Raw genomic sequence first — 23,150 nt, 5'->3', positions numbered from 1 at the left:
TTTTTTTTTCTGAAAATTATACACAAATATTTTTATGTAAAAATTGTAAAGACTAAAACACTAAAGCCAACCTGTACTTCAACCTCGCAAAGGAAGGGCGGTGACTAAAAGAATTACGTAAAAGAAACCACACTCCTTAGGCAATAATCAACTGATTGTGGGGGGATAGCGCATTAAAGGAAGAAACTGTTTTTTTTTTCCTGAAAAAAAAAGCTGTTGAGATGGCTATTTGTCTCTGTCCGCACTTTTTCTGTCCACCCTCAGATCTTAAAAACTACTGAGGCCAGATAGAGGGCTGCAAATTGGTATGTTGATCACCCACCTCCAGTCATCAAACATACCAAATTGGAGCCCTCTAGCCTTAGTAGTTTTGATTTGATTTAAGGTTAAAGTCAGCTATGATCGTGCGTTTGTCACCGTTATAGGTGCCAACAACACAGGTCACCACCGGGCCGTGGGTGAAGTTTCATGGGCCATGGCTGAAAGTTTCATGGGCCGTGACTGGAGTTTCATACAGCATTATACGCTGTACAAACTTCGGCGCATTTTTTACTTGCTTCTACTTGGCCACACTCTAACGATCTTGGAGAGTTTGATAGGCCACAAGACCCCTACGTCTTATAGCAAAACATTCTTTGTAGCCAAATGGCTAGACGTGTGAAGATTTTGGTGGCGTCCTCTGGTGGAATGGAGGGCTGGCTTACTTTTGTATCGTTTGCAGTTGAGGATCAAAGTGATTTGCAAGTCGTAGCTCATAAAATTGCAGAGCTGTTCCTTTACTACTATAAAAGGAGGAGTTCTTGTTTTCGTCATTAGAGTGGTTCGTTTTCAGTTATTTTGTGGATTTAATTGTTTATGTATTAGGAACGTGGATCTATATGAAATAGGGGCTATAGGCGTCTCTCGGAGTGCGTAACTAATAGTTTTATGCTTTTAACAATTCATTTTGTTAAATGTGAGTGGACATTACTGACACATGTTCTTGATAGATCATAATGTACGTGACTTTGCCCTGTGGTATAACAAGGCATTAAAATCTACTGCTCCGTTCTGGAGACAGAGTGCGCGAAATTATGTAACACTAATGAAATATGTAATCAGGTGGGAGCGTTACTCCAAGACACGTCCCTGGTAGAGTTAATAGAAAGATATTATGAAATACTGAAGGGTTGATAGAACACAAACTTGCAAAGTTACTCGGAGGAACAGAATACAATCTCTGCGAGCTTGATGGTGCGCGCTACTCTGCGCTGGAACCCCGGCGCTGCCCGTCATGTCTCCCCTACCTATCCGATCTTCAACCTCCCCCCCCCTTGGGACGGACAAACAGGTTTGCAGGAGGAGGGTGGATGTGTCATGTCTTTCCTACCTGCCCCACCCGGGGCGGACAAACAGGTTTGCAGGAGGAGGGTGGATGTGTCATGTATTTCCTACCTGCCCCACCCGGGACGGACAAACAGGTTTGCAGGAGGAGGGTGGATGTGTCACGTCTCCCCTACCCTCCTGATCCCCTACCTACCCCGCCCTCACCTTGGGCGGACAAACAAGAAAGATCCACTAGGATTATATTATTATAGATAATCTATAATTTTCGATGATCTTGTATTTCTTCGTCTTTTGGCCGTGAAAATGACTGGCCTCGGTCGTTCATTGTTTCTCTCGGGTGATTTATATGAGGATGCCGTCCTGTGGCCATGAATGACCTGTCGCAACTGTCTTTGACAGTCATGTGTTGCGTCACCCTCCAGGTAGACGATCCCGTAGGGGGGGTTAGTGCCGTCAGTGCACCTCATGCGGTGCACTGTAGGCATTAATGGAGCTTCTCTGCAGCGTGCCTCCGGCCCCTGGCTGCAACCCCTTCCGTTCCTTTTACTGTACCTCCGTTTATATTCTCTTTCTTCCATCTTACTTTCCACCCTCTCCTAACAGTTGTTTCACAGTGCAACCGCGAGGTTTTCCTCCTGTTACACCTTTCAAACCTTTTACTGTCAATTTTTCCGTTTCAGCGCTGAATGGCCTGTTAGGTCCCAGTGCTTGGCCTTTGGCCAAAATTCAGTATTCGGTTCTAAGCGTTTTCTGCTGTAACGAACAATTTCATTACGCCCACCTAAAGCACACTCACAGTTCTTTTATATTTTGTTGCGAAACAAAGAGTGGAGCCGTGCGTATCATCATCCTCTTATGCTTGCATCATATTCGACTGGTGTTCGCTCAGTCGGTGGATGGTGGTTTGGGGGGCGGCTGTCACTGAGAAACTTGGAAATTGGGGATTTTGCGTTATGAGGAAGTTGGCGCCATCGAGGAAATGAGTTGTCTCTGGAAATTTGGTGGTAACAGAGCAGTTAAGATTTCCTGTCGTTTTGGGGAAGTTATCTGTCATTCGTGGCCTTTGCTACTCGCGTTCCGAATCTTCGGGTCTTTTTAATTAATCTTTTCGTACTTTCCTTTATGAAACTATTCATTGTTATATTCGTACTTTTACATTCTACTCTATGAAATTATTCATTGTTACATTCAAAGACTATTCATTATATTCACGTACTTTCCTTTATGAAATTATTCATTGTTATATTGTTACTTCGTACTTTCCTTTATGAAACTATTCATTGTTATATTCGTACTTTCCTTTATGAAACTATTCATTGTTATATTCGTACTTTCCTCTATGAAATTATTCATTGTTACATTCGTACTTTCCTTTATGAAATTATTCATTGTTATATTCGTACTTTCCTTTATGAAACTATTCATTGTTATATTCGTACTTTCCTTTATGAAACTATTCATTGTTATATTCGTACTTTCCTCTATGAAATTATTCATTGTTACATTCGTACTTTCCTTTATGAAATTATTCATTGTTATATTCTTACTTTCCTTTATAAAATTATTCATTGTCACTATTCATTTATGAAACTATTCATATTCGTACTTTCCTTTATGAAACTATTCATTGTTATATTCGTGCTTTATATGAAACTATTCATTGTTATATTCCTATCTTTGAAAAACTATTCATTGTTACATCCTTTATGGAACTATTCATTGTATATTCGTTTCCTTTATGAAACTATTCATTGTTATATTCTTACTTTCATATTTATAAAATTATTCATTGTCATATCGTACTTTCCTTTATGAAACTATTCATTGTTATATTCGTACTTTCCTTTATGAAACTATTCATTGTTATATTCGTACTTTCATTTTATTCGTACTTTCCAGGAAACTATTCATTGTTATATTCGTACTATCATTTGTTATATTCGTACTTTCCTTTATAAAACTATTCATTGTCATATTCGTCATATTATTCATTGTATTACTTATTCATTGTCATATTCGTCCCTTTATTTATATTCGGAAACTATTCATTGTTATATTCGTATAAAACTTTCATTTATATTCGTACTTTCCTTTATGAAACTATTCATTGTTATATTCATGCACTCTTATGAAACTATTCATTATTCCATTTTATGAAACTATTCATTGTTTTATTATTCATTGTTATATTCTTTTCCTTTATAAAACTATTCATTTCCTTTATGTCATATTCGTACTTTCCTTTATGAAACTATTCGTTGTTATATTTCATTGTTATATTCTTTCCTTTATAAAACTATTCATTGTCATATTCGTACTTTCCTTTATGAAACTATTCATTGTTATATTCTGTATAAAACTATTCATTATCATATTCGTACTTATGAAACTATTCATTGTTATATTCGTACTTTCCTTTATGTACTTTCGTACTTTCCTTTATGAAACTATTCATTGTTATATTCGTACTTTCCATATTATAAAACTATTCATTGTCATATTCGTACATTCCTTTGTGAAAACTATTCATTGTTATATTCGTACTTTCTTCGTACTTTATGAACTATTCATTGTCATATTCAACTTTCCTTTATGAAACTATTCATTGTTATATTCGTACTTTCCTTTATGGAAACTATTCATTGTTATATTCGTCATATTCGTACTTCCTTTATGAAACTATTCATTGTTATATTCGTACTTTCCCTTTATGAAACTATTCATTGTCATATTCGTACTTTCCTTTATAAAACTATTCATTGTCATTCATTTGTATTTCGTACTTTCCTTTTATGAAACTATTCATTGTTATATTCGTACTTTCCTTTTTAAAAACTATTCATTGTTATATTCGTACTTCCCTTTTATGAAACTATTCATTGTTATATTCGTACTTTCCTTTATGAAAAACTATTCATTGTTATATTCATTACTTTCCTTTATGAAACTATTCATTGTTATATTCATACTTTCCTTTATAAAACTATTCATTGTCATATTCGTACTTTCCTTATGAAAACTATTCATTGTTATATTCGTACTTTCCTTTGAAACTATTCATTGTTATATTCGTACTTTCCTTTATGAAACTATTCATTGTTATATTCGTACTTTCCTTTATAAAACTATTCATTGTCATATTCGTACTTTCCTTTATGAAACTATTCATTGTTATATTCGTACTTTCCTTTATAAAACTATTCATTGTCATATTCGTACTTTCCTTTATGAAACTATTCATTGTTATATTCGTACTTTCCTTTATGAAACTATTCATTGTTATATTCGTACTTTCCTTTATGAAACTATTCATTGTTATATTCGTACTTTCCTTTATAAAATTATTCATTGTCATATTCGTACATTTCTTTATGAAACTATTCATTGTTATATTCGTACTTTCCTTTATGAAACTATTCAATGTCATATTCGTACTTCCCTTTAAGGAAACTATTCATTGCTATTCATTACTTTCTTTATGAAACTATTCATTGTCATATTCGTACTTTCCTTTATAGAACTATTCATTGTCATATTCGTACTTTCCTTTATGAAACTATTCATTGTTATATTCGTACTTTCCTTTATGAAACGATTCATTGTTATATTCGTACTTTCCTTTATGAAACTATTCATTGTTATATTCGTACTTTCCTTTATTACAACCATTCATTGTTATATCGTGTACTTTTCCTTTTACATGAAACTATTCATTGTTATATTCATTTTTTCCTTTTATAAAACTATTCATTGTCATATTCGTACTTTCCTTTATGAAACTATTCATTGTTATATTCGTACTTTCCTTTATGAAACTATTCATTGTCATATTCGTACTTTCCTTTATGAAACTATTCATTGTCATATTCGTACTTTCCTTTATGAAACTATTCATTGTCATATTCGTACTTTCCTTTATGAAACTATTCATTGTCATATTCGTACTTTCCTTTATGAAACTATTCATTGTTATATTCGTACTTTCCTTTATGAAACTATTCATTGTCATATTCGTACTCGCCTTTTTATGAACTATTCATTGTCATATTCATACTTTCCTTTATGAAACTATTCATTGTTATATTCGTACTTTCCTTATGAAACTATTCATTGTTATATTTATTCGTACTTTCCTTTATGAAACTATTCATTGTATTTCGTAATTTTCCTATGAAACTATTCATTGTTATATTCGTACTTTCCTTTATGAAACTATTCATTGTCATATTCGTACTTCCCTTTATGAAACTATTCATTGTCATATTCGTACTTCCCTTTATGAAACTATTCATTGTTATATTCGTACTTTCCCTTTATGAAACTATTCATTGTCATATTCGTACTTCCCTTTATGAAATATTCATTATCATATTCTCTCCCTTTTATGAAACTATTCATTGTCATATTCGTACTTTCCTCTGTGAAATTATTCATTGTTAACTACAGGTGGAAATCTGTGTGCGATAAGGTCTCAATCTATCAGAGTACTTTAATTTACTCTTAACTCTCCTATAGACATGAGCTTTTAAACCTACGCTGTTTACGTTTATGACGTATGCACTCTTTTTGTGTGCGTGTGTGTGTGTGTGTGTGTGCTTAAGTCAATATAAATTTTCTGTCATTTAAAGAATTTCTAGTGAGTAGTTATTCAGTTATTCGTGTACCTGGGAATTCGACTCTTGCCTAAAAACAAGACGCAAAGAAACGAATTGATTGGGGATGAATGGAACCACTTTGAAGGACCTTGGAAATGCTGAAGGTGTAAAATGAATGGCAGTTCTATAAAGAAGGTACAGAAGCTCTTCAAAGAAAATAGCCAGTCAGTCAACGAAGTGACATAAATACTAAGCAAGTAAAAAATGCGCCGAAGTTTTTTCGGCGCAATCGAGTTTTCTCTATAGCGTATAATGCTGTGTGAAACTCTCAGCTACGGCCGGCCTGGGCAGCGCTCATTTGCTCCCCAGATGCGGTTAAGTGATGGTGCGTCGGCGGCTGGCACCTCTAGCGGTGCCAGACGTACGATCCATGGCTAACCTTAACCTTAAATAAAATAAAAACTACTCTGGTTAGAGGGCTGCAATTCGGCATGTTTGATGATTGGAGGTTGGATGATCAACATACCAATTTGCAGCCCTTTAGCCTCAGTAGTTTTTAAGATCTGAGGGCGGACAGAAAAAGTGCCATCTCAATAGCTTTCTTTCAGAAAAACTAAAAATAAAAAAAGTCTCAATCATATACTGAAAAAAGTCTCAATCAATTACTGACTGAAGGCAGACTTATCACTGACCAACCAAAGAACTCAGTCGAACGGTTGCTCAAGAGATGACTCAGGAATGGACGAAAGGACAAATTACTTAGGGTAAAGGTGATCTGAGGGCTAGTAAAGGAACACAGACCAATGAACTAAGAAGCAAATTAACAGCTAAGAAAGATGAACAGACCTAGAAGGTGAAGGGCAAGTCAAGGACTGAACGCGGCCAAACTCAAGTCGAAGCTGGATTCAGTGACTATGAAGCATAATAAAGAAACCGTGTCGTGCATTGCGTGGTGATCACTTAAGCTTTCGATTCAGCTTGCAAATTGAGTCGTTAAAATCACATTCCCTTCCTCAACAAGATTTCCAGCTTCTCATCTTGGTGAGGAAGAGGGAATGTTCTCATCTCATGCGGTGCACTGTAGGCATTACTTTAAGGGTCTTTGCAGCCTGCCTTCGGCCCCTAGCTGCAACCTCTTTTCGTCCCTTTTATTGTACCTCCTTTCGTATTCCCTTTCTTCCATCATACTTTCCACCCTCTCCTAACAGTCGTTTCCTGAGACAGCTGGGAGGTTTTCCTCCTGTTACACCTTTCAAAGCTTTTATTATCAGTTTCCGTTTCAGCGGTGAATGACCTCATAGGTCCCAGCGCTATGCTTTTGGCCTGAATTCTATGTTCTATTCAAGATCTCTTATTTTAAAGTAGTCATCTTGCTTTTCTTTTATTTAATGATGACAGTCTCTCTCGCACTCACACACGATCTGATCGAGGTGCTTTCTCGTCGTAGAGAGAAATAATGGAAAAACTACCTGAAAAACAGTCTCGGTTTAGATGCTGCTTCTCATTAGGGTGAATCATTTCCGTTATAGGATGGTGATTACGCCTTTTCCTGTCTGCCCATCAGGAAACGCGATTTACATTCCGGGTTTGGGGAAAAAAAGGCCTCGTCGGAAAATGATAGGGTTTATGACTGTGATTTTCAAGGTACGCTTCGTGAATCAGTCTTTCAAGGAAACAAGAATTAATCTAAAGCGATTGTGGTTTTAATACAGCCATGACTGTTGGGGCCAAGGAGGAATGTGATATTTCGACAAAACAGTCATTGCGTGAGAATTAGAGAGAGACAGACTCTTGGGGCCAAGGAGGAATTCTTGAGAGCAAATAAATAAACAAACAATAAATACCAGTTGAGCGTGACGGAGAACCGCCATTACTTGCCATTGATTGACAGCGATGAAATGCAATTAAGAGTCGTACCTAGGAATGTTGCTGATGGCGAGTAGCATTGCATATTAATGTGCTATTGTTTCCGGTGGTTTGATACTGTGTATGCTTAACAAGCTCCTAAACTGGTCTCCTTCGTCAAATGTCAGGTTGTTTCGGCTCATCGTTACTGTTGATGACCATGCAGGGTATTCAAAGTTGTTTCTTCTTGATGATAATGATGATCTCAATCGATGAAGTTTGTATTGATAATTTTCCCAGTCGTGAAAGCTTTAGTTTTCTCTTTTTACGATCACGCTTAGCGTTCAGGTTTTGAGTTCTCTTAATAATGAGCTCTGACGTCGATGTTTTATTTCTTTTGTTGTGGTCTGTGACCACGATTAAGGAAGTGCAAGTTTCTTAAGTTCGTTATGATAATTTGGAAAAGAGTTGGGGGTTAAAAGATTGTGTTAAGGAGCAGCTGTGTTGCTGAAATTGTTTTGTTTATCAAGGTAATGTTGATCATTTGTATACATGAATGATGATAATCTTGATGATTGAAAGATTTTGTCGGGTCTCTCCTAGATAGTGACCCCCAAGGGTTTCCGGGGGCCTTTATTTAGGATCAATATTTCTTGGGAGGTCATAATCTTTACGATATTTGCAGTCTTTTGTGTATGTTTTTACGGTCACCCCCAACGGGCTTGTACTAGACACGCCGCAAAGGTGGATCACATACCGGGTTAAAATCCTTAGGGGGTCACTATCCAGGAAAGATCCCTTTTTTTCTCCACATCGATCACGCTGGTGAGTTTGTCTCTTATTTTATTGTGGTTATCTGAGGCATGTAGAGGCCACGCATACTGTTGCGTCTCAAGGCAAAGTTGCAGTGCTCCCCGTGGTTAGCCACAAACGTAATTATTTGTTGCTGAGAGACCTTAGTGATGGTACACTGCGGCTTTCATCTTAAACTCACTCACATATATGACGCAATACATGACTGTGAGGATTCTAGAAAATGAAGTCACTGGTGCTAATACATTAACTCACCGCCGTATGGGAGTGGTACCGTCAGTGCACCTCATGCAGTGCACTGATTGCCCCAAAGCACTACTTAAGGTTCGTTGCCTTGCCTTCATTTCTTCTAACCAAACTTTCGTTCCCTTTACTGTGCCCTCCTTTCATATTCTCTTTCTTCCATCTTACTTTCCACACACTGCTAACAATTGATTCATAGTGCAACTGCTTTGAGGTTTTCCTCCTGTTACACCTTTCAGACCTTTCACTGTCATTTCCGTCTTAGCGTTGAATGACCTCATGGGTCCCAGTGCTTGGCCTTTGGCCTAAATTCTGTATTCAATTTCAGTTAAATTCAGTTCGTTACATTAACTTTCTTGCTGTCTTGTCTGAGTGTTGAGAGTAATAGGATTTTATTATCTGGTTTTCCTATAAATCTTGAAGGATAGGGCTTGAAATCTCTCTGTGTAGGAAGCGCTTGGACAAGGTTATCCCTTCCTCAGTGATAGTGTGAATAGATCTACAGGTAAATTTGTCATTCTCCACGCAGGGGAGGGCATCGACGAGGTTATCTCCATCCCCATGGCAATTCGAAGGAAACTGCAGGCAAATCTATTGGGAAATCTTTCTCTTTCTCCCTGAAGGGGAGGGCCTCGATGGATAATCCCCAACCTTATGGAAGTTGGAACGGACACAGAGCCAAAATTACTGGTAAATCTCTGCTCTCCCTAAATCTCTCTCTCTCTCTCTCTCTCTGTGAAGGATGACACAGTTGGAAAGAAGAATAAGCAAAATCTACTCGTAAAGTCTCTCTCTCTCTCTCTCTCTCTCTCTCTCTCTCTCTCTCTCTCTCTCTCTCTCTCACAGTGAAGAGGATGGCATCGATAATCTGCCACCCCTTGACAGTTAGAAAAGAACCATAAGCAAAAGCAAAAATTCTCTCTCTCTCTCTCTCTCTCTCTCTCTCTCTCTCTCTCTCTCTCTCTCTCTCTCTCTCTCTCTCTCTGTCGTAGGGGAGGGCCTCGACATGGCACTCTGTCACGGGAGGGCCTCGAGTCTCCTCACCACATGAGAATGGAACGATTTGCTAATTGAAATCTATTTCAGTAAATCATTGCCTCTCTTCTCCTCTCCCCTCTCCTCTCTCTCTCTCTCCAAATAGGGGAGCCTCGACGAGTGATCCCCCCATACCTGCCAGTCGGAGTGAAGGTACGGACAAAATTCAATAGGAAAATAGCTTGTGTCTGTATAGGCGTGCACCACTCCCCTGTCTATAATATCGAGGTTCTTCCCTTTCAAGCCTGTAAAGAATCGTCAGTTTTTATAATGATTGACCCGGGCTAACTGGTCTTTTGTCACCGACACTTGCCGATTTTATCAACGATGGCTTCCTGCTCCATCCAGCCACGTCGTTAGTAGTTACCTGATTTTAGGGTCTTTAGAAAACCGGTTGCTAGAAACTTGTTGTAGAAGGTAGGTGATGAAAGAAAGAAAAAACGTAATAAATTTTTTTTATGCTAAATATTTTAACATGAACTTGGGCACTAACAGCGTCAGCTTCGCTGTTATACAATTTTAAGTTGAAATGGTTCAAGTAGCTGTTTCTGATCAGAGTTATAACTAATTTTAAGTTGATTTAATTTGAAATGGTTCTGAAAAAAAATGTTCAGCTTTTACAAAATATACATTGACATTTCTGTTATACAAATAGGTTGGGTGACCCTTTATAGTACTCTCATAACTGTACTGTTTTATTTGGATCATGATTAGCATATCTTCATGATTCTCCATGTAGCGAACGTTAGTGCACTAATGGCAGAAAATTTAATGCCTTTTTTGTTGTAATCGAATTTGCTGTTATCTTTAGGTCAAAAATTGTTCCATTTTAAGATTATCCTTTGTTTTTGCTACAAAATTCTTAATACATCTGACGTTTTGTTAATCACGGTGATGAAAATAATCATGTTGGGTGACCCTTTATAGTACTCTGAAAAACACCTGTTCGAGGTGAGTTGAGAGATGTGAACTGTACTGTTTGTGATTTCGTTGTCTCACTGTAGTCTGATTCCTCGTCCGTCGCTGGTTCGATCCACGGGACGGTGGACTTATTATCAACTTAAAAAATTCCCCCTCGGTAGCATTTATATCTTCATGTTTCGTTTGTAGCTTGATTGTAATGAATCACGGTGATGTGATAAATAGTCATAATATGGCTACGTGCGACAAACGCACTACCACACGGTCAACATGGCAGAGGTGGTGGATATCGTCTCAAACGAAACCTGATTTAACGGAGATGTTATTCATGACCCTCTCTTGTGGCCGATTTCGTTAATTGCTCACTGAATTCCTCGTCCGTCGCTGGTTCGATCCCACGGGACGGTGGACTTATTATCAGGTCAACCGTAAAACGTTTGAGCTTTCTGATTGTTACTGAATCACATTTAAATAATAATATGGGATTACAAACGCACTACACAGAAGGCAGAGGTATGGATATCGTCAAAAAAACACCTGAGTTCCTTTGTTTGCCGAGTTGGTGCGTCAAAAAACGGTGGACTTATTATCAGCAAAAATTCCCCCTGGTAACATACGTATATGTATGGATATTAAAGGACGTTTATGTTTGTGTGATGTGATAAATAGTATATTTATATATATATATATATATATATATATATATATATATATGTATATATATTTATATATACATATATATATATATATATATATATAATCATAAAATATTATATATATAAAGCTGCTTTCCGAGGACGAATTGCAGAGGAATTTTTTTTTATAATCGTTGTAGTGAAGCGATGATATGAGAACGTTTTGAATATACAAATTAAAATATGAAACCACTTTCCAAGGTTTGGAGAATTTGCAGTTTTTGAGGGGTTCTTAACCTCTCCCCCTCTCTCTCTCTCTCTCTCTCTCTCTCTCTCTCTCTCTCTCTCTCTCTCTCTCTCTCTCTCTCTCAGTACATCATAATTCTCCGCATATACTGCGGAAAGATACCCTGAGATAACTATTTACAATGCAGTGAAATCCTGCGGCACTGATCAAGTATAGTCATGCCCCAGGGCCGCTCCGCTTGGCTGATGACGATGTAGACAAGAGTAGAAGGCGAGGAGAAGATAATTCCAGGGGAAAAGTTCTTGGTCGCGAAATTATGTAAACGCTTTTTACGGCATCGAAAATGCAATTCTTACACGGTAATCAGAGTTGTGAAGACAAATTTGTAAAAGTTGAGCACGCTGCAGACTCGCGCTCTCCAGGCGAGGTAATCCTATACGTTTTCAGTATTTTGTAACACAAGCAACCAGACCTGTAACACATTTCCTTTACTATATACATGGAAAGTCATGCTCAAGAAGCATTGTGACACTCCAGTTAGACTTTTGTAATGTAGTGTTTTGACATTTTCTCGTGTTATAGTGTTGATATTTTTTGTGTCAAATGGTTCCATTTAATTATGTTACATAACTTGAATCTTGCCGTGGTGAGTCATTTTTATTAAAAATAATTGACTAAAAGTTATATGACATGATGTATGTATGTCCCCATTATAGCTGGGATTCTTGCAAGTAATGCTTCGTCATATAACCAGAGTGAATTATATATTTTTTATCGATTGCTGTTAGCATTTAGCTTTGACCACAATGACGGAAGAAAAGGTGAATTTGATTCGGGCTTAATAACGATAATGTATATCGTTTTATATTAACCCAGGAGTCTTGCAGTGGAGTGCTCTCTAGAAATTATAATCGAATTTTAATTTATTGAGGTCAGTGACTTTCAGGCAATTCTCAGCTACTGCCACTGTTTCTTCATTGTCTTTCATTGTCTTCTTTCATTGTTATACGTTGTCCAAGTCTTGTCGGATTTAGTTCTTAGGTTTTTAGTTGTCTGTAAAACAAAACTATTGAGATGGCTATTTGTCTGTCTGTCCGCACTTTTTCTGTCCCCCCTCAGATCTGGAAAACTACTCAGGCTAGAAGGCTGCAAATTGGTATGTTGATCATCCACCCTCCAATCATCAAATATATTCCAAATTGCATCCCTCCAGCCACAGTAGTTTTGATTTTATTTAAGGTTAAATTTAGTCATGATCGTCCGTCTGGCTCTGCTTTAGGTGCCAACAACACAGGGCCACCACCGGGCCGTGGGTGAAAGTTTCATGGACCGCGGCTGAGAGTTTCTTGGACTTAGCTGAGAGTTTCATACAGCATTATACGCTGTACAGAAAACTCATTTTTTACTTGTTTATTTTTTGTATTTCGGTAATGCTCTTACTCCGTTTGCCTTCCATCTGCCTATTAGCTGATGTCCCCAAATATTGCTCATCGATTTTCTTCAAAGGAAAACTTTTGAGTGTTGATTTACGGTCATTGTCATCCAGATTCGGACAAAGAATTGCCAAGGGAGTTGCTGAGATCACGAGTTAGCTTCATTAACTGTACTTTTGTTGCTGAATCATCACCATTGCCTTCAACGCGAGTGACACAAAGGGGCTCTGTCAAATTCCGTCTCTCACGTCTTTCCTGTGTTTTATCTCCTACAGATCTCCTCATCTCCAGCCCTCTTTCTCATAGTAATTATCCAAGTAGGTCTGGGTCTTCCGACTCTTTTGGTGCCCACTTAGCCCACCTGACACTGTTACGTAATAGTCTCCCAGGGATGTGCTAAGGACTTGCCCGAACTATCGTGATTTCCCTAATCATGTCATTTCTGACTTTTTCCTTTAGTCTGACCTCTCTCAAAAGATGATTCATGTCCATATAGCATTACAGATCGTACTAGACTGATGCATAATATCAGCTGTGGTATGCGGTTCCAGTTTATTTGACTTCAAAATCTTGTTCAGCCTACCTATTATTTGATTTGCTTCGTTAAGTCTTTCAGTATATTCCTATCTTTCCAGATACACTGAATGATGCCTTCTATTAAGCAAGCTTTGCAAATATTGGGGTGCTCTGCTGATTGAAAAGCAACTTTTGCATATTCTACGTCTGTCAAATTTCTAATATTAAAACAATTTTAAACCTTATTTTCCGTCTCCTATCACTTTTTTACAATAAAAGCTTTGATAATAACAAAATGCGAAGGTGAAATAACATTCCGTCATTGCACCCCACAATCAACAGCAAATATTCCCTTGACAATATCCCATCAACAGTAACTTTGCATCTATTTCCTCAGTGGATAATTTCAGTTACCTTAACGTAGTGACGCAAGACCCGCCATTAAATTGGTTTATGGACGCTGTCAAATGCTTTCTCATAATCAACAAACGCCTTTAGAATGGGATTTTTAAATTCCACCCTTCCGCACAATATGTCTTAGCACAAAAATTTTGTCCGTACAACTTTTCCTAAAATCATCTTTTTCATCTAAGGTTCTTATTAGTTTCTATCTCCTGCTTTATAGAAATAATCATCTATCTATGATAATAAAATCCGAGTGGATCTTTCTTGTTTGTCCGCCCCGGGTGGGGCCGGGGTGGGAAGGGGAGACATGACACATCCACCTCCTCCTGCAGACCTGTTTGTCCGCCCCGAGTAGGGGCGGGATAGGTAGGGATCGGGAGGGTAGGGGAACATGACGGGCAGCGCCGGGTTCCAGAGCAGCGTAGCGCACGCCATTAAGCTTTTACTGGATATTTTCCTTAAAGCAACTCAAGCGTAATAACTAGTTACAAGCAGTCGGGTCACCTTTAATTGATACGGTATTCATGACTTCCAATTCCCAATCATCAGGCTTTGTTTCCTCATTTCATATTCTGCAAAACAGTCTCGTTAGTATACGAGATGCCATATAATAAAAAAAGTTTGATATAATATGATCATTATTGTTTCGTGTATTTTTTTTTATATTTAATGCACCTCCGTCGAAGAAAATCTCCATAATGAGCCAACTCTCTTCTTTCTTCAACAAACTTTCGTAATCAAGACGCAAGAGGCCTCACAAGAATCCGAGTTTTCTTTTTTTTATAGGCACCTTGACGATCTGAACTGAACGACATTACTGAAAGCTAATGGAATAAGTGTTTTTATGGCTAAACCGAAGTTTTAATTATCCATGTCTATGTCTAAACTCACGTACTCCCGGAAGCTCACCATATCAAAGGTCTGGCTATCAGGAAAGTTATATTCATCTAACTGCTTATAGTTTTACTTCCACCTCCCCCCGTAGGGGTTAGTGCCGTTAGTACACCTCATGCGGTGAACTGTAGGCATTACTTAAAGTTCTTTGCAGCGTGCCCCCGGCCCCTGGCTGCATCCCCTTTCGTTCCATCTACTGTACCTCCTTTCCTATTCTTTCTTCCATCTTACTCTCCATCTAGTTCCTCGTTGGACGGGTCGATATCGTACTCGGATAGCACTCTGCTGGGCCCGCGTTCGACTCTCCGACCGGCCAATGAAGAATTAGAAGAATTTAATTTGGTGATAGAAATTCATTTCTCGTCATAATGTGGTTCGGATTCCACAGTAAGCTGTAGGCCCTGTTGCTAGGTAACCAGTTGGTTCTTAGCCACGTAAAATAAATCTAATCCTTCCGGCCAGCCCTAGGAGAGCTGGTTCATTAGCTCAGTGCTCTGGTTAAACTAAGGTATACTTAACCCTCTCCTAACAATTGATTCATAGTGCAACTGCGAGGTTTTCTTCCTGGTACACCTTTCAAATCTTTTACTGTCAATTTCCGTTTCAGCGCTAAATGACCTCATAGGTCCCAGTACTTGGCCTTTGGCCTAAATTCTATATTCAATTCAATTCAATCTTTCTTTGTTGGGTTCTTTATTTTTCCGTTGTTTTTGCTCTGTGACTCTGGTAGTACTTAGGAATTCCAAGTTTCATTGTCACATACTGTAAGCCCTATAAACATCTTTTGGCTGGGCACAGGTGTAGCAGTCTCCTCATAAAATACTTGAGGAAAACTGAAACGGTAGCACTTTATGGAGCCTCCACTACTAAGGATATAAGAAAATTAGATGACACACACACACACACACACACACACACACACACACACACACACACACACACACACACACACACACACATATATATATATATATATACATATACACATATATATACAGTATGCACGCGTGAATACAGTGGATTTGTGTTTACCATACAGGCATTTAATAAACTGTAAATGAGATATAGTCGGGAGGTGGATACCTCCGAATCATCGAACAGTGTCCTTCCGTTGTCTGGATCGATTCCGGATCGCGGCCACTACCAAATCAAACTAGATTTTTGGAGAATGGTCTCGGAAGCGTTCCTGAACGCGCCGTGGAAATGTTGCAATTATCCACAATTGTTGACCAGTTCCATCCCACCAACATCAAATATAATTTTAAAACTTTCAATGCATGAAATGGAAAACACCATTACTAGGGGACAGCGTCATGAATATTAGAAATTCTGTTATCAAAACAGAAATAACACTGATTTTTCAACGAGACCTGTTCCGATTTAATACCTGTTACGTACGGAGTTCCTCATGGCTCTAGTCTGGGGCCCGTTGTGTTTTAGTTTGCTCATCGATGGTTTACCATTGGCGGCCAAAGTTTCAGCTGTGTTATTTGTAGATGACGCAGCTTTTATTGTCCCGTTACGTTCTTCAGACAGATTATTGAATATGACAAAGCTCTTATTTTGACTTGGCATTCTATCTAAAACCCGAATTGTTTGTCATACATTCCAAATAGATTTTGTCGTCTCGTGCAAGGACATTGAGTGTGTGAACGAGTTTAGATATTTGAGACTAACCATAACTAATACTTTACTATTCGTAAAGCATATCGGTAGTGTGACCTTGACTATTGTTCGAATAACGGACACGCATTAGCATAAGTGAGCTTTTATTAAAGCTGCGTAGTGCCTTACTCTTCTTCACACAAACAACAATTTTGATAGTTTTGAGTGCAGCTTTTGCCACAAACTCGTTAGACTGAATTCTTGTACTAGAAATATGATTTTACGAGTGCAGTGAGATAATGGCGTACCTCTTTTAAGAACAATTTTTCGATAAACAGCTTTTATAAACAAGGTCACTCGAGTTTTAAGACTTTTGCCCTGGGAAATGTCCTAAGTTGTATGATATTCTTTTTCGTCCTTCTTTCCATATTCTGATTTATAAGGCACTGAAAGAGGAGGCATATTCCGCCATCCTGATACAGGTTTTAAAGTCAAAAGGAGATTCTTGGGTGACCAAAAAGTAACAGTGTACGATAATCTACTCTCATGTTTATTTGAGAATATTTCACTATATTGCCACATTCATAGAACTCCTTATAAATGAATGAACTATAAATTCCGATTGGATCTCATGTTTCAGTCATGTTTAACACGTAGCATAACTCCGTACTTTATTATTTTAAGATACTTCTAATGCACTGATATGTTGTATAAGTTTTCTGTAAAAGGAAACTATTGAGATGGCTATTTATCCCTCCGTCCGCACTTTTTCTGTCCGCCCTCAGATCTTAAAAACTGCTGAGGCTAGAGGGCTACAAATTGGTATGTTGATCATCCACCCCCCAATCATCAAACATAGCAAATTGCAGCTCTCTAGCCTCAGTAATTTTGATTTGATTCTAAGTTGAAGTTAGCCACGATCGTGCGTTTGGCACCGCTGTGTGCCGACAACACAGGCCGTGGTTGAAGGTTTCATGGGTCGCGGCAGACAGTTTCATACAGCATTATACGCTGTACAGAAAACTCATTTTTACTTGTTGTTGTCTATGACTGCTGCTTTCTAGATAGCACGCTATAAGAGCTGTTAAAGCTTCGGCGGCCTATTTGTGAATGCACTGAAGAATCTAACAAGACAGTAAATGAAAACCAACTACAGGTAGCGATTAAAAGTGCACAGTAATGAACTTAATGCTTGTTTAAAGTTTTCCGAGACCGAACCTCCTCAATTAGCTGGGAGAGGCTTTTAAAAGTGAACGAAAGTTGGCGTCGCTGTCGCTAGAGCAATTCCGAGCTCTTTGTCTTTCCCTTCTTTTTATTTTAATTCCTTTGTCACTGGTTTTTCCGTTTTGTTTCCTTCTGACCCTTTCTTCCCGACCTTTTCCTCTCTATCCATCATCAATTGAGGTTTGAAATTTCTCCATTCCTTCAACCTCGTTATCGTATTTCAGTAGTCTCGACTTTTCACTTAACGGCTTCAATGTGGGGATGGGTGCCTTTTCTAGCTTTTAATTTTTTTGTTTTATCTTTTATTATAAAAATACAATTACGTTTCAGTGATTTACATTATTTGAATAATTCTCGTAACACAAAAATATAAATATAAACTTAGACAACATTTTGCTACAAAATAATACAATCAAAATCAAAACTTATAATTTAAAAATTCTTTGGGTACATACTTGGAAACATTGCTTGTATATCTACATTTAATATACATCCTCTGTGATTCTAGTTTCTGTTAATTAGGGATCTCTTTATTCGCCAGCCTCTTCCATTGTTCCCCTCAAGGGCGTATATATATTATTTATATTATTTATATTTCACCCTTTCGATTTTCTTCCTTTCCTTTTCGCTTTCGTCGTAGTTTTTCCGTTTCCTGTTCCTTACCTGTTCATTATGTACGCGTCGCCCTCCCCCTCCTCTGAGAATTCTTTCACTTTCCTTTTTGACTCTGCGACTTCCTCCCCTCCCCTCCCCCCTCCTCTCTCTCTTACTGTGGTGCATTACCTCAAAGTGACGCCCCGCTTAGTCCGCCTGCCTTGCTAAACCTAGAAGCACTTGAGCTGTCAAAGTTTGGGTAAAACTTGAAATGACTTTCTCTAAAGTTTTACGTAGGGGAAGGGCTGCTACTGGAAGCTCGGAGCTGATTCTAGAACTATACTGAGAAAATAGCTATCTGTACAACGCTCTCTCTCTCTCTTCTCTCTCTCTCTCTCTCTCTCTCTCTCTCTCTCTCTCTCTCTCTCTCATGGTCGTGGAGTTAAGGGTTTGGATTAAGAGCAGATTTTGGTGCTTAGTGAAAAGGCTTTTAGCTCTTGTGATCGTCCTCCAGTAACTTTCTTCAAGTTTTTATCATTTTCTTTATAGTTGAGGTACTGTTGTGTCTACGGGGATTTTATTTAAAGAAAATGCGTGTGTATATATATATGTGTGTGTATTTGTGTATGTATATATGTATATATATGTATACATATATACAGTATATGTGTGTGTCTGTGTATATTATATATAATATATATATATATATATATATATATATATGTATATATATATATATATATATATATATATAATATTATATATATATGTATACATATATATATATATATATATATATATATATATATATATATATATATATATATATATATATATATATATATATATATATATATATATATATATATATATATATATATATTGTCGCAAATGTTTTTCATGTCAAAGAATATCTATGATACAGACGACCAAAAATTTTTCAGACCTTCCATAAACAAAGCACGAAGAATCGTACATTTAATACTCGCAGAAATCCATTGCTATCCTTGCTTGTACATACTGTGAAGAAACCTGATTTTACTTTAGTAATAAAGGTGACTATACGAAAGTAACATTGGTTATTCTCTCTCGCAGGTCACGGACAACCTGGAGGCGGTGTGGCCCAGCGAATGGTCCCGGGTGGAGGCGGTGCCCGAGGAGCAGCTCGGGTCGGCCTTCAGCACTCTAGTCAAGCACTGCAGGAGGCTCGCCCTCGAGCGAGACGTCTTCAACCAGGTGAGTTGTTGTTACGCTGGAGAGGTTCTTAAAAGCTTCACGAGTGACTGGTTGTCTTCGTCATTAAGTCTTGCTGTTAACTTTTTTGTAGGCTTTCTTTTCGGACGTGAAATGATCGTTTAGAAATGAGCTTTAAAAATAGGTGTTTATGTGTTGAAAAGTAGTGAATTAATCTTTTGAGTACTTAGTGGTGCTCAGAAAAATGTATATGTATACATATGTACATATATATATATATAAAATATATATATATATATATATATATATATATATATATATATATATATATATATATATATATATATATATATATATATATGTGTGTGTGTGTATACATATATATATACACACACATTTACATGTCGATAATAAAATCCAGTTGATCTTGTTTGTCCTCCCCGGGCGACAGAAGGGGAGACATGACACACCTACCCACTCCCTGCAAACAGGTTTGCCCGCCCCGGCTGGTGGAAGGGTAGGTAGGGGAACCTGCTTGTCCGCCCTGGATAGGGGTGGCGTAGGTAGGGAGACAGCAGCGCCGGGTTCCAGCACGCGTAGCTCACGCCAACAAGCCCTATATATAAATGTGTGTATATATAATTTAGAAGACCTATGAAAGTACAAATGGCCAGTAAAACTATATATTTCAATGTGTAGCACTTTAATCCTGAATACTGGTGAATGTGACAATTGGCATGTGACAAGAGTATTTATTTGAAATATGTAGGCATGGATTAATGAATTAGGTGAGATTAGAAATGGCGACTGTCGTGTGGTGAAAGGGGTCATTTCAGGCCTTGTTAACTTTGAGTCTGGTGGTTGGATTCGTCGGAACGGTTGCCTTCGAATGGGTCTTAAGGTTAACTCGTTCGTGAAATCCGATTTCCAGCGTCTCCCATATGGATTTCTTCTCTGTTTTACTGATGAGGCCGGATTCCAGAATTTTCCAGCTCGGCCTCACCCCCAGTTGGTATGACCAGTAAACATCCAGCTCGGTTTCACTTCAGTTGGCATGACCAGCTTTCATTCCTTATGGACGAAAATCCCTGAAGCCTCCGAAGTCTGTGGTATTTATCATTTTTACATAACTAGCCAACATGAATTTCATTACAATTATTTTGTTGGGGTTTTATGAAGACTGGCATTAATTAGTTTTTTTTTTATTTCGTTGTACCTTAATAAGGGGACTAAAACGGTTTTAGGGCCGTAAAAAAAATAAACGATTTGTCAGGTTTTGAAACATGAAATATATATATGTATTATATATATACAGCATACATATGCATAATTGTATATATATATATATATATATATATATATATATATATATATATATATATATATATATATAATTTATATATTTATATAATCACTGAGCCTGAGTGATAAAGATTTTGGTTGACGTTTGTGCCTTCCATGTTTCGATCCATGCCTGCCCCCCCCTCAGGCCACCATCTTAAAATGAGTATCAGTGCCTGTTGAAAGGGCCGTGGAGTGAGTCACATACTTTCAAACCATTAGCTGAGAAACCTGAAGACTCTACCATTCTAGTGCCACCCGCTCCAAAGTGGAAGAAAGGCTTATGCTTATAAAAATATGTTGAATATAGATTCTTCAGTAATAAAAATCTGTTTTCCAACAGTAGAAGAAACAACACAGCTGTCGTTATAAAAACGTTTAGTTGTTTAATATAGATTCTCATGCAACCTCACTAAAGGCTTATGTTTCCTCCCTTCACAAACTGTAGTATTCACCTTCAACTTGCGCGGACTCTGGCGATTTGTTGAAATTAAAGCCCTTCCTTTTCTGTATCTATTTGGGTCCATTATCAGCGCTTTCGCTTTCGTTTAGTTTCTTGTTAGCACAGTTTTTGATAATATCATCCTCAATTCTTTTCGCTGAACATACTATCTGTGGAACTCGGCTTTTTACCATTTGTGTGTGTCCATATTTTTTTCCTCGTAGTGGGGTAGTGCCCTCAGTGCACCTCATGCGGTGCACTGTAGTCATTACCAAGGTTCTTTGCAGCGAGTCTTCGGCCCCTGAGCTGCAAATTTTACTGTACCTCCTTTCATATTCTCTTTCTTCCATCTTGCTTTCCACCCTCTCTAACAATTGATTCATAGTGATAACCTGAGAGGTTTTCCTCCTTTCCAAACCTTTTACTGTCAATTTCCTTTTCAGCGCTGAATGATCTCACCTAGGTCTCAGCGCATTGGCCTAAATTATATATTCATTTCAGTAAAGGAGAGTTGGTTCATGAATATACGTTCCCATCATATATATAGATCGCCTGTTCTTCCATCCTAATATATATAAATATTTACTCATTAAGACCTATACGGATCTCAGACACAGTTAATGTAGGCACACATACATACATACACACATACAAACATACATACATATATAAGTATATAAATATATGTTTATATATATATATATATATATATATATATATATATATATATATATATATATCAAATATATATATATATACACAGTATGTATGTGAAGCTCGCCTGTGTATCCATATAAAAAATAAAAGATTAATGGCCGTATGGAAACTGATTTTATTGCAAATATTGTAATACAGTATCTTTGTTGCTGATAATATTCCCGTCTTTTTCTCCTTTTTATATTTTGCATGACACGCTCTACCAATTTCCCCAAGTAGTTCGATCTTGTATGAGTCCCTCCCCTTAAACTTCCTTGTATTCATCATGGCCTTCCTTTCATAGTCGAAACATTTTTCTTCTTCGCAAACGTACGTTGAACTCTGTTCCTCGAAAGTTGACCAGTTATCGAACCGAAGACGCGCAGCTGTTTATTCGGGAAGGTCGTTGGCGCTGATGATAGTTTTCCCTATTTGCTCTTCTCTTTTCCATGTCGTGGTGTTGATACAAGTGACTAGTGAGAACAGTCACGTCCTGCTGTTGAGAGATGTGAATATCATCAAGGCGAGAGAGAGAGAGAGAGAGAGAGAGAGAGAGAGAGAGAGAGAGAGAGAGAGAGAGAGAGAGAGAGTGAGAGTGTGTGTGTCTAAAGTCAAAGTCAAAATTCTTTATGCCATTAAAAATCTGTATATGGGTATCAGTGCCTGTTGAAAGGGGCGCGGAATGAGAGAGAGAGAGAGAGAGAGAGAGAGAGAGTCAAAAGTCAAAATTCTTTATTCGATTAAAAATCTATATTTGGGTATCAGTGCCTGCTGAAAGGGGCGGGGAATGAGAGAGAGAGAGAGAGAGAGAGAGAGAGAGAGAGAGAGAGGTGGGGAATATAGTTTCACTTTAGTGAGATAGGGATTAACTAGTCGCGGCGCTCCTGTTATTTTGTTTCTTATTTTTTTATATACATGTTGACGGAGCAGTACGCATTCACATCTCAAGTCTCTCTCTCTCTCTCTCTCTCTCTCTCTCTCTCTCTCTCTCTCTCTCTCTGCTACCCCAACAGTCGCATGACAGCTACGTACATAATTCACTGTTTAAGTCAACAGAGATATAGTGGATTTAAGAAACGCGCCCAATCGTCCCTCTTGATCCTGTTCGAGAATTGAACTGAAGTCGTCTAGTTTAGAGCTAGATGA

At 37.8% G+C, this 23,150-nt stretch overlaps 1 protein-coding gene across 1 annotated transcript in view; it reads left to right on the top strand.

Annotated features, from left to right (window-relative positions):
- The window catches only part of LOC136855408 (girdin-like), a 454,012-nt gene that overhangs the window by 350,486 nt on the left and 80,376 nt on the right, over positions 1–23,150 (top strand). The window contains 1 exon segment of the mRNA XM_067132402.1: positions 19,427–19,567. Coding sequence (XP_066988503.1) covers positions 19,427–19,567 — 141 coding nt within the window.

Source organism: Macrobrachium rosenbergii, chromosome 31 (assembly GCF_040412425.1).
Source record: "Macrobrachium rosenbergii isolate ZJJX-2024 chromosome 31, ASM4041242v1, whole genome shotgun sequence".
In the NCBI taxonomy this organism is placed as follows: Eukaryota; Metazoa; Arthropoda; class Malacostraca; order Decapoda; family Palaemonidae; genus Macrobrachium; species Macrobrachium rosenbergii.
This window is presented reverse-complemented; position numbering and strand designations above follow the sequence as displayed.